At 43.0% G+C, this 12,500-nt stretch overlaps 1 protein-coding gene across 1 annotated transcript in view; it reads right to left on the minus strand.

Annotated features, from left to right (window-relative positions):
• LOC143038266 (putative neural-cadherin 2) overlaps positions 1 to 12,500 on the minus strand; it is a 535,431-nt gene that overhangs the window by 12,055 nt on the left and 510,876 nt on the right. Inside the window, exons 27-28 of the mRNA XM_076207285.1 lie at positions 3,741 to 3,930; positions 950 to 1,059 (exon numbers count right to left, since the gene is read on the minus strand). Of these exons, the coding sequence (XP_076063400.1) occupies positions 950 to 1,059; positions 3,741 to 3,930 (300 nt within the window). The remainder of the gene's footprint in view (positions 1 to 949; positions 1,060 to 3,740; positions 3,931 to 12,500) is intronic.

The following is a 12,500-nucleotide window of genomic DNA, read 5'->3' on the forward strand; positions in this document are numbered from 1 at the left end:
GGGAGGTTGAGGATGAAAGGGGAAGGAAGAGGGGAGGAAAGGAAAAGGGGGGGAAGAAGGATGGAGGAAGGGGGACAGAGATAGAGGGAGTTTAGGAGGTGAGGACATGGGGTAGGAAGTGGCAGAGGTGAGAGGAGGAGGAGGTGAGAGGAGGAGGAGGAGGAGGAGGAGGTGAGAGGAAGTGAGAGGAGGTGAGAGGCCTCCTGGGAACTATGCCAGACCCGACGAACCGTGAGAAGAGTGAGGGGAGGGTGAGATGAGGGAGAACGGGGGAGGGGGAGGGTAGAGTACTGGATCTGTGCAGGAGTATGTCAGTTGCAAGATCAGGTCTGTTGGTCTTGTTGCTTATGACCTTTCAGACATCGTGTATCACACACACAGACACACACACACACACACACACACACACACACACACACACACACACATATCAACCAGAATAAAGGCTTAAGTACATATGATAGATCAGGACTACACAAACATATCTTTCGTCGTTGAGTATTTGATATCTTTTTCTTTGTTGTAACTCTGAGTGATTTTGTTCCGAAAACATGTGTTAGATCAGGACTACACAAATACATCTTTCGTCGTTGAGTATTTGATGTCTTTCTATTTGTTGTAGTTCTCTTGTAAGTGATTTTGTTCCAAAAACGCGCGTTAGTGCGCGCGTGTGTGTCTGGAATAGTATCTCTCTGTACATGAGTCACAAGAACCAATTTAGGACCTGTAGGACCAACTTACCTGTAGGACCAACTTACCTGTGGGACCAACTTACCTGTGGGACCAACTTGCCGGTAGGACCAACTTACCGGTAGAACCAACTTACCGGGGAGGACCAGCGTACCTGTGCGACCAACTTACCTGTAGGACCAGCTAAACGGGGAGGACCAACTTACCAGTAGGACCAACTTACCGGAGAGGACCAACTAACCGGGTAAGACCAACTTACCGGGATCAGCGTTGATGCAAGTTCCTCCGTTGAGACACGGTGACCAGGCACATTCGTTCTCGTCTTCGCACGAAGACCTCGATGGTGTCAGCGCCTTTCCTTCGCCGCATCTGCAACACGAAGACACTCTTGTGAGACCACGGTGGCCAAGGGAAGGATTCTCGTCTTCGCACGAAGACCTCGATGGTGTCAGCGCCTTTCCTTCGCCGCATCTGCAACACGAAGATACTCTTGGTTAACTCACTTGCATGGGCCGTACCACCCTGAGACCACATAAGGCTGGCCAAGGGAAGGATTCTCGTCTTCACACGAAGACCTCGATGGTGTCAGCGCCTTTCCTTCGCCGCATCTGCAACACGAAGACACTCTTGGTTAACTCACTTGCATGGGCCGTACCACCCTGAGACCACATAAGGCTGGCCAAGGGAAGGATTCTCGTCTTCACACGAAGACCTCGATGGTGTCAGCGCCTTTCCTTCGCCGCATCTGCAACGCGAAGACACTCTTGGTTAACTCACTTGCATGGGCCGTACCACCCTGAGACCACATAAGGCTGGCCAAGGGAAGGATAAGTCCGAAAGTCATTGACGGTTACTCCAAGCAACTCACAGAGAACGTTGTTACCAGAACATAACCATTAATGCTAAGTTTCAGATCTAGCCCTTCACACGGAGGAAGCGGGTTCCAAATTGGGGCACTCTCTCACAGCATTCCATTCTTTCTCCTCAAAAACAACCCCATCAACTTTCACCGCCTGACGCAGGCATCCATCAATTCTCTCCTTCAATCTTTCACCTCCCAGGTCGATCCGTCTCTGACTCAACCTTCCAGTTTTTGGGTCTAGGATCTTTCAATTTCCTCTGATTCGTGTCTGCAATCATCTGGATGATATGACCGCCCATGCCAAAATGGCCCATCGAGGCGAACTAAACCTAATCTAGATTTTTACATTTTCCACGATTTCTATGCGAATAACCAGCAACGTTCTGTCCTAGAGGTCTTCTAAGTGTTCGAGTGTTGATCTTGCAACCGCTCAGTTGTGGGTTCGAATCCCGCACTCCCCTCCGATTCCCAGCAGTGAGTGTTTATTATATCCCCTCCAATAGACCCTAAAGCTCATTGTAGGGAAAAGGTCATGGATTCTGCTAATCAGCGCCTCCTGGTGTAGACCGCTCATCTTCTTTTCTATATTTTTATAATCTGTGGTTGGGATGGTATTAGATTTTTTTTCGGATTTATGTTTTGTCATGTACATGGACAAAGAGGAGTTAATGAAAAGGAGAAGGTAAGGAAGAGGAGAAGGTAGGGAAGAAGAGTCGGTAGAGAAGAGGAAGAGGAAGAGGAGGAGGAGACAGGGAAGACGAGGAAGCAGGGAAGAGGAGGAGGTAGGGAAGAGAAGGAGGCAGGGAAGAGGAACAAGTAGGAAAGAGGAAGAATTAGCGAGGAGGAGAAGGCAGGAAAGAGGAGGAAGAGAAGAATTGAAGGAGGAGGGGAGAGGGAGGGTGGGAGAATGAGGAGGAGACAAGGAGAATATTAGGAGGGGTGGAGAATGAGGAGGAAGAAAAGGAGAATGGTGGGAGGAGAAGAGAGGGACGAGGAAAGAAGAGAGGGAAGAGGAAAGGAGGGAGAGGGAGGTAAGAGGGAGAATGGTGGGAGGAGGAGGAGGAGGAGTACTGGAAATTGCAAAATAATCCTAATATATTCTACGCGTCGTCTCGCATGACACTGGGGGAGCTCACTTTCAACACAATGACGTCATCGCTCGGGCATGTGATATCATAGTTAGCTTACTTGAAGTCTTTCTCTCCTCTTCCTCCCTCTCCTCTTCCTCCCTTTTATCTTATTTTTAGCTTTCCTTTTCTTCCTCTTCTCCTAGTACTCCTCCTCTTACTCTTCCCTCCTCCTTTTCCCTTTTTCTACTGTTATCCCTCCTCTTTTTCCTCTTTCCCTCCTAGTCCCCCTCTTGCTTCCCTCCTTCTCCCACCTTATCCCTCCTCTTCCTCTTTCCCTCCTGCTCCTCATCTCTCTTCCCTCCTTCTCTTCCCCTTTCTCCAACTCTTATCCCTCCTCCTCTTCCTCTTTCCCTCCTACTCCTCCTCTTCCTTCACTTCTCCTCCTCCTCCTCTCTTTTCTCCTATTCCTCCCCTTATCCTCTTCCTCTTCCCCTCCTACTTCTCCTCTCCCTTCCTTCCTCCTTCCTTTCCTCCTACTTTTACCCATCCTCCTCTTCCTCTTCACCTCCCACTCCTCCTCTTCCTCCCCTCGTCCCCCTCTTCCTTGACCTACCCACAGTAGTAAATCCTCGAGGCATTGATACAAGAGATGACTTCATTCTCGTAACTTTACTAGGTACTCCTCGATCTTCCCGATGAAGTACTTCTTTGAAGTGTTTATAAAAATGATGACCTCACACTTGTAACATTACAACGTCCTCCTTGACCTACCTACAGTAGTAGATTCTCCACGTGTCGAAGTAGTTCCTCGAGGTGTTTATGCAAAAGATGACCTCACACTCGTAACCTCACTAGGTTCTCCTAGACCTACCTGCAGTAGTACTTCCTTGAGGTGTTGAAGTTGTTCCTCGAGGTGTTTATACAAAAGATGACCTCACACTCGTAACCTCACTACGTCCCCCTCGACCTACCCGCAGTAGTAGTTCCTTGAGGTGTTTATACATCCCACTTGACCTACGTACAGTAGTAGTTTCTCCACGTGTCGAAGTAGTTCCTCGGGGTGCTGATACAAGAGATGACTTCACACTCGTAACCTCACTACGTCCTCCTTGACCTACCCGCAGTAGTAGTTCCTCCAAGTATCGATGCAGGAGAAGGGTGGCGTGCAAGTGACGTTGGTACACGCCGGGGGCGCCTTACAGTCCCTGTGAACGTTCCTCATGGCCGTGGCTTGGCCCCAGGTCGTGCCGTTGACGGCGGGCGGCATGGGAATCCCTTTCCCGGACAACCGGACGTCGTCAATGCAACCTGCCGGGAATAACACAGGATTGACGCGGATTGACGAATGGATGAATGGATCAGCAGAATGTCGTGGATGCAGGAGACAGAGGATGGATGGGTTGATGGTTTGATGGATGGAGGGATGGATCGGGCGAGTGTCGTGGATGTGACTGCAGGCGATAGAGAATTGATGAGTTGATATGTTGATGGATGGATAGATGACTGGATGGGTGATCAGCTTCAGAGGGCGTTTGTGTCATGACATCTGAATAGAGATTGATGAACTTCTGTGACACAGTGGCGTGACATATATTAGTGAATTTATTCCATCTTTCAGACAGAATAAAATACAGAATAAAATACATAATAATACATAATACACATATAATGCATAATAATATATATGATACATAATACACATATAATACATAATAATACATAATACAGAATAAAATACATAAACTCCGCCACTGTATTGACGGGATACAAATTAGGAAAGAGATGTGTGTGTGTGTGTGTGTGTGTGTGTGTGTGTGTGTGTGTGTGTGTGTGTGTGTGTGTGTGTGTGTGTGTGTGTGTGTGTGTGTGTGTGTGTGTGTGTGTGTGTGTGTGATTCACCATGTTCTTGGATCACGTGTTGGACTCGTGATCAACAGCTATTTCCCTCCCGGAAGAGAGCTCAGAGCTCATATATGACCAATCTATGGGTTATTCTGTCACCTTACATGCACACACACGCCCAACTTCCCACCCACGGGTGTTAGGGTAACGGCTCGTAGCGCAGCGATACTGAAATTATTTCAGTTCTGGACAGGATTCGAACCCGGGCCGCCGTAGTGGCAGCCGGGAACTCTACCACTGCACCACGTGTGTGTGTGTGTGTGTGTGTGTGTGATAATAATAATGATAATAATAATAATAATAACAATCATAATAATAATAATAATAATAATAATAATAATAATAATAATAATAATAATAATAATAATAATAATAATAATAATAATAATGACGATAATAATAATAACAATAATGATAATGATAATTATAATAATAATTATAATAATGATAATAATAATAATAACTATCATAATTATAATAATTATAATAATAATAATAATAATATTAATAATAATAATAATAATAATAATAATAATAATAATAATAATAATAATAATAATAATAATAATAATAATACTATACGGTTTATTGTGTGTGTGTGTGTGTGTGTGTGTGTGTGTGTGTGTGTGTGTGTGTGTGTGTGTGTGTGTGTGTGTGTGTGTGTGTGTGTGTGTGTGTGTGTGTGTGTGCGCGCGACCATTGGAGCTCGGAAATAGATTGCATTTAGCTTTACGACAGCCGTAATAGCATTAAAAGTCACTTATTTTGAACATTACCTTTCACTTTCAGTACTCCCACGTATGGGGCTATTGACGTTTTATGTAGCGATCATTTTAGGAAACTTTAATGACACCCCTACGGACCAGAGTCACACGTCCTTCTTTTATGATTGGAGAATAATTTTTACAAAAGATAGATAGATAGATAGATAGATAGATAGATAGAGAGAGAGAGAGAGAGAGAGAGAGAATATTAATTACCTTTAACTTCTTCCACCTTTCCTTTCTGCTGTCTTCTTCAAAAATCTCTTTTACCATCTTTATGACTTCATATTGCCCCCAAGGATAGAAGCGCTGGATTCAACGACAAATTACTTTTCTGCGACACAATAGTAACCTTCTTGTAGCCAATGAACCCCTTTACAGACTTCGTTCTGGCTAAATACAGCTGAATCCATTCAGCAAAAGTCAAGTTCTAATTTGTAGAGTCTTGATCTATCGATCTAATAATCTAAGAATTGAGGAGACTACAAGAGACCATAAGGCCTACACTAGGCAGTTACATGTCCCTTATATTTTTGTCATCGTTATCCACAAACTTGTATAATTTTTTAGAGAAAAACTATTTTTGTCCCCCTCTGCCCCCCCCCCCACATCTTTACAAGAATTTGGAGTTAAATTGGAGTTTACGTTAAAGGGATGGAGTATGTCAAACGCCTTGTCTAAGTCTTTGAAAGAGACGGTCTTTAAATACAAAGATGACCCGTGACCTCAATGACTCGACTTCTGACGAAAACAAGTCTTAAAAACAAGACTCACAAACAAGGTACTTGTGTTTGATTGCTCTCTTGGACTGGTGATGATGGAAGATTGATAAACAGGGACATGACGAGCAGTATTCGTATAGCCAAAACACTCTTGAAGGCACATAAACAGGATTTTAGTAAATTGTTATTTACTTCAACTAAAGAGGTTCTAGATTAGGAAGAACGGCTTAGTAACATATGTCCTTACTAGTGCAATGCAAGAAAATTTCTCTTCAGGGGGGAATTCCCCAAGTTGAGAACCAAAGATAAAGTAGACACAAGGAATACTATTTTCCGGAGATAGTGAAAGCATCAAAACGATTGTAACCTAAAAGAATGCGAAAATCCACAAATCTCAGGATACAGTATATATATTTTTGTAAATCTATTATAAAAAAGAAATAGAGAAAGCTCCTTATCCAACTTCCTCCCCCTCAAAAAATAAATAGACAAATGAATGAATAAAATGAATTAAAATAAAATAAGATAAAATAAAATGCCATCTCATAACCCACGAAATTTCACTCTCACCCTGAAGAACCAACAGAAGTCACACCTTTACCTAATGTGCTCTGACAACCATGGAAAGAGGCACTTTCCAGAGTGCCACCGTGGCACCTTGTGGGCGAGTTCGGGGAGGAAGACGGCACAACGATATCGCCCGGCCCTCCAAGAACATAAAAAGCTCTCGACATGTGTCTAATAGCCCATGAAGAACCGCAGATCCCCAACAACCTTCTTCGATTCTTAGAGGATCCTTCTGACCTCAAAGATCTTCTTGGGCTTTCTTGAAAGACCTTCTCGGGCCCTCTTGAAAGACTTTCTTCAGCCCTTTTGGAACTCCGGGAACCTCAAAGCTCTCTCTTTGGCCACGGACACATTCTTTGGTTCTCTCGGTACTTCGAGAAACATCGAAGACTTCCCTTTGGCCCCTGGCAGCTTAGTTCAGATACTTCTTCGTCTACAGAGGCCTTCGTTGGACATCTATGGTCCTCCGCATCCAAAGAGGATTTTTTTTTTAATTTGCGATTATTTAAGAAATTCTTGTCTTCTGGGGCTCCAGAAACCAAAGAACTTAATTCTGATTCCAAGGCAGTTATTTCTCTAGAAGAAAACTAGATTGGTCTACCACTCGACTAGATTTTATATCCATGTACAACCGGTCACACCCACACCACACTCGTATTAATCCACCCACACACCCACACACCCACTAACACAAACATAAATGTCCAATCAAAATAAAACCTCTGTGTAGTTGCAAGCACCTCAGAATCTCATTTTCAGAAGAGTGCAAGAAATCATCGACAGAAGGAGAAGTCTTGAGGGAGGAAGAGACTTCCAGAGCCTCCCAGTGGGCGGTAGGAAAGACAGACCTTATTGGATAATTCTCGGCATTCTGGGTAATTTCCTTCATCTAGTGTGACAATTTCCTCTTCCTCACCGTTGGAGGTCTCTGATGTGTGATTAGAAACTAGGAATTGACGTCACAGGCAGAAGTTCCAATTATGAGCTGTGATAAGTTAATCTAACCTAAACTAAGATCAAGAACTCGTTATGGCTGGGTCCTTAATTTCTCTCTCCCTCTCTCTCTCTCTCTCATCCTCTCTCTCTCTCTCTCTCTTACTCCCTCTCTTCCTCACCCTCATCCTTATCCTTTCCCACCCCTTCCAAAAGAAAATAATCTAACTTTATACTTTCATTGCTGGAAACCTCCCTCTTCCTCTAGCATAATGCAATCATCCGAAAAATAGCCATAATAAAGTATATGGGCCAAGAGAACAACAACAACAACTACAAAAAAAAAGCAACAACAAAAACAACAACGAAAAATGACGTGTTTCCCCGTAGACTTTTGTATGGAAAACTTGGTACGATGTTTTGTTGTGGGTGCGTGCGTGTGTGGGTGTTTGTGAACATGTGAGTATGTATACATGTGTGTGCGTCTTTATGTACCCATGATTATGCATACGTGTGTGCTTGTGTACGTGTACATCTGTGTGGGTGTGTATGTACGCACGTGTATACACACGACTCGGTGGCGCGGTTGGTAGAGTTTCAAACTGTCGCTACGGCGGTCCGGGTTCGAATCCTGCCCAGGGCCGAAAATAATTTCAGTATCGCTGCGCTTCGAGTCGTTACTCCAACTCTCATGGGCGGGGACTTGGGTGTGTGTTTGCGTGTATGGTCAAAGCATTACCCATAGATAGGTCATACGATCTCTGAGCTCTCTTCCGGGAGGGAAATAGCTGTCGATCACGAGTCCAACACGTGATCCAAAGACCAAGGTGAGTCACAGAATTTAACAAAATATATGATTAAAGACTAAGATGATATCATGATAATTTGTTTTAATTTTTCTGCTCAAAATTGATCATAATAGATTTGAAATTGAAAGACATCTACTGCAGTCCAGAAAATCACCAGAAACATTACGATAATCGCAAAATCTGATTGATTTTTCAAATGTATGTGTATGATTCACCATGGTCATGGATCACGTGTTGGACTCGTCATAGACAGCTGTGACCCTTCCGGAAGAGAGCATAGAGCTCATACATGACCGATCTATGGGTAATGATGTGACCTTACACGCACACACACCCAACTCCCAGTCCACGAAAATTGGAGTAACGACTGACAGCGCAGCGATACTGAAATTATTTCAGCCCTGGGCGGGATTCGAACCCGGACCGCTGTAGTGGCGGCAGGGAATTCTATTAACTGCGCCATCGAGTCGTGTGTGTGTGTGTGTGTGTGTGTGTGTGTGTGTGCGTGTGTGTGTGTGCGTGCGTGTGTGTGTGTGTGTGTGTGTGTTTGTGTGTGTGTGTGCGTGTGTGTGTGCATGTGTGCATGTGTGTCATTGAGTCTATTTTCCGTTTAATCCACCGGGGACCTTCCCGGGAGGTCTATCTCCATCTCCAATTCAACCCAATCGTTAACTCAATCTGACCTGCCTTACAACGAGTCTCCGAAAAGTCCACCATCTCACTTTGTTACCATCAACTGGTCCATTTTTTCTTTCTCTCTCTTTCTCTTTCTCTCTCTCCTTCTCTTTTTCTTTTTCTCTCTCCTTCTCTCTCTCTCTATCTCTTTCTCTCTCTCGCCCTCTCTTTATCACTCTCTCTCTCTTCCCACTCACTCTCTCCCCTCCCTCCCTATCTCTCTCTCTCTCTCTCCCTCTCTCTTTTTATCTCTTTCTCTCCCTCCCTCCCTCTTACTCTCTCTCCCTCCCTCCCTCCCTCTGTCTCTCTCTTCATCTCTCTTTCTCTCCCTTCCTCCCTTTCACTCTCACTTCTCCCCTCCTTCTCCCTCCCTCCCTTCCTCTCTCTCTCTCTCTCTCCCCCTCTCTCTATCTCTCTTTCTCCCTCTCTCTATCTCTCTTTCTCCCTCTCTCTATCTCTCTTTCTCTCCCTCCCTCCCTCCCTCTCACTCTCTCTCTCTCTCTCACTCACTCTCTCTCTCTCTCTCTCTTTCTCTCTCATTTTCTCTCTTTCTCTCCTACAGCCCATCCTATTCAATTCTTTATGTGCAAAGAAAGAATTTCTTTCGATTAGTTCAAATCTTACAACAAAATATATTTATTTTGTAAACAAGCTTGTATAAACACAACAACAAAGATATACACATTTTGCATAGATATGGCGATCTGAGACGGTTAATCACGATTGCCAATTGTCTCATCAGGCCTACCAACTTTACGGCATTGTTGTAAAACCTAGTAACGATTTTACGCTTGTCAAAGAATGGTAAATTGGTGTTATTGCTTGATAAAACATTAAATTGCTGTAAGACTGACTACAATTCTCTGATTATCATTTTATATTGTTCTCGATGCGAGCCTTCAAATGTGTATTCAGGAATTTTACATAAATATATTTCTAATCGGTTTTTAATATTTGTAACTATCGTTTGAGGTTCTTATACACACTAATGTCATTTTGATAAAGGATTATAATAATTATTTTTGTATATAATCAACAAGTAATAATAATATCACAATTGATACTGAAATCAAAATAACTGTTGTCTTTTCTGCTTTGGCAACACTGGCGTTATGACGTCACAGTACCCAGACCGAGTCGTCGATATTTCAAAACAAAAACAGTTTGAACTGGAATATACTTTCTCATAGAAATAATACTTGCTCGTATGTTTATTTTTGTATAATCTTTACACGACAATGAATGTTTTTACTTTATTCTATTCTATTATATTTATGGTCAAATTCATCTATGAAATTCTTTACCAAGTAAAAGGCCATGTCAGCCATGACAGTTTTCGCTTTTGGGGTATGACAAGCGAGCAAGACATGTGACATTTGTCAAATGGATGTGAAAAACAAAACTGTTTTCTGTTATTTCAAAAGCAATGCCATGACCGATTTATGAACGTTGTATCAAGTGTAGAATCCATTCACAAAGAAAATCACAAAAAACGTAAATCCCACACTGAAAGTACTTCAAACAATACTAAACGTTTAGCGAGCTCAAACGTTTTATCCATGATAAATGTTTTCACACTTGTTTGATTAACGTTTATCATAATTTTGCGCTCAAGTAGATGACGATTAATTTCTCCTGTTAATCGTTGATTTCTAAGCAAATGGTCGACATTTACATGACTGCCAAATGCACGAGAACTCCAGGAAGTTTACTATCCCAAAATCATCACTATTCCAATATCCACTGTAAATATCAGTCAACTAATAAAAAAACGTCATTGAAAATTATATTCATATTACTTCCGTGTTGCTTGAGCAATAAGGTAATAAAAAGAAAATAAATAAGAAAATGTTCTTCTTTTTCGCGAAGTCGATGGGTCTGCCTGTGGTATTCTTAAAAAATTCTTTCTTTATATAAATCTAATATAAATCCTTGGAAAGGAAATATTCACATAAGGATTTATTTTACGAATACCACCGTAAGAATCTTACGGTGGTATTCTTAAAAAAATCTTTCCTTATATAAATCTTTTCCTTCCAAGGATTTATAGATTTATATAAGGAAATATTTTTTTTTAAGAATACCAACGTGAAGCTTACGAAGGATGGCCCGCTAGTCAGCTGAGGAAGGAGGGAAGGGGAAGGAAGGGTAGGGAAGGGTAGGGAAGGGTAGGGAAGGGGAGTAAAAGGGAGGGAAGGGGAGGGAAGGGTAGGGAAGGGTAGGGAAGGGGAGGAAAAGGGAGGGAAGGGGAGGGGACGAGGGGGAGGTGAGGAGGAACGGAAACAGCGGGAGGGGGAGGGGAAGGAGAAGGAGGAAAGGGAAGGAAGAGAGAGGGAGAAGGAGAGGGAGGAGAGGGAGAAGGATGGAGAAGGTAGGGAGGGGGAGAGGGAGGGGGAAGGAGAGGGAGAAGGGGAAAGGTGGGGAGAAATTAGGGTGGTAATCCTGATGAAGTCATGATTTTTTTCTCTCTTCTTTTTCTTTCCTTTCTCTCTCTCTTCTCTTCGCTGAGACAGACAGACAGACAGAGAGAGAGAGAGAGAGAGAGAGAGAGAGAGAGAGAGAGAGAGAGAGAGAGAGAGAGAGAGTGAGAGAGAGAGAGAGAGAGAGAGAGAGAGAGAGAGAGAGAGAGAGAGAGAGAGAGAGAGACAGAGAAATAGATAGAGAGATAGAGAAAGTGAGAGAGGGAAATAGATAGATAGAGAGGGAGATAGATAGATAGATAGATAGATAGATAGGTACATAGATAGAGAGAGAAATAGATAGAGAGATAGAGAGAGAGAGAGAGAAAGAGGAGAGGGAGATAGATAGAGAGAAATAGATAGATAGATAGATAGATGGAGAAAAAGCTCCACAGTTTGTTAATTCTCCAGAGTCTGAATGTTTTCCTTAATTGAATAAGATTGCTAGGCAGCAGTAAAAAAAAAAAAAAAAAAAAAAAAAAAAAAAATCGAGCGTTGCAGGCAAGGTCATCATATCAAGACAACAGAACAGAACTCGTAGTGTTGGATTTCAATTGTAGTGAGCGCTGAAACTATCGGTTGTTTTAAAAGAAGGTTAGGCAACTTAATGGATGGGGATGACAGGCGGTAATGGACATGGAACTACCTAGTGTTGACCTTATGGTCTCTTGCAGTCTCCTTCATTTATATGTTAAGCCTTAAGACTTAACTTTATGGATGGGGAATATAAGTGGTAATGGACATGGAACTACCTAGTGTTGGCTCTATGGTCTCTTGCAGTCTCCTTCATTCTTATGCGTGATATACATAAAAATTCATAGTCTGAGGGTATTTTCCCCCAAACTAGAAAATATCATCTGTCGACAGACAGAATGAAGACATGCAAGTCGGTCAAAAAGGATCTCGAAGGATTTTGGGAAGATTAGGACCTCTTTCACGTGGCGAAGGCAAGACCCGCTTACGTATTTCTCCGCGGCTGCAACCGCGTAAAAACCGCGTAAAAACCGCATAAAAAACACCCGCCACCCGCGCGTCGAGAATTTTGAT

The sequence above is a fragment of the Oratosquilla oratoria genome, chromosome 24, assembly GCF_046742065.1.
Source record: "Oratosquilla oratoria isolate Oo_2021 chromosome 24, ASM4674206v1, whole genome shotgun sequence".
NCBI lineage: Eukaryota > Metazoa > Arthropoda > Malacostraca > Stomatopoda > Squillidae > Oratosquilla > Oratosquilla oratoria.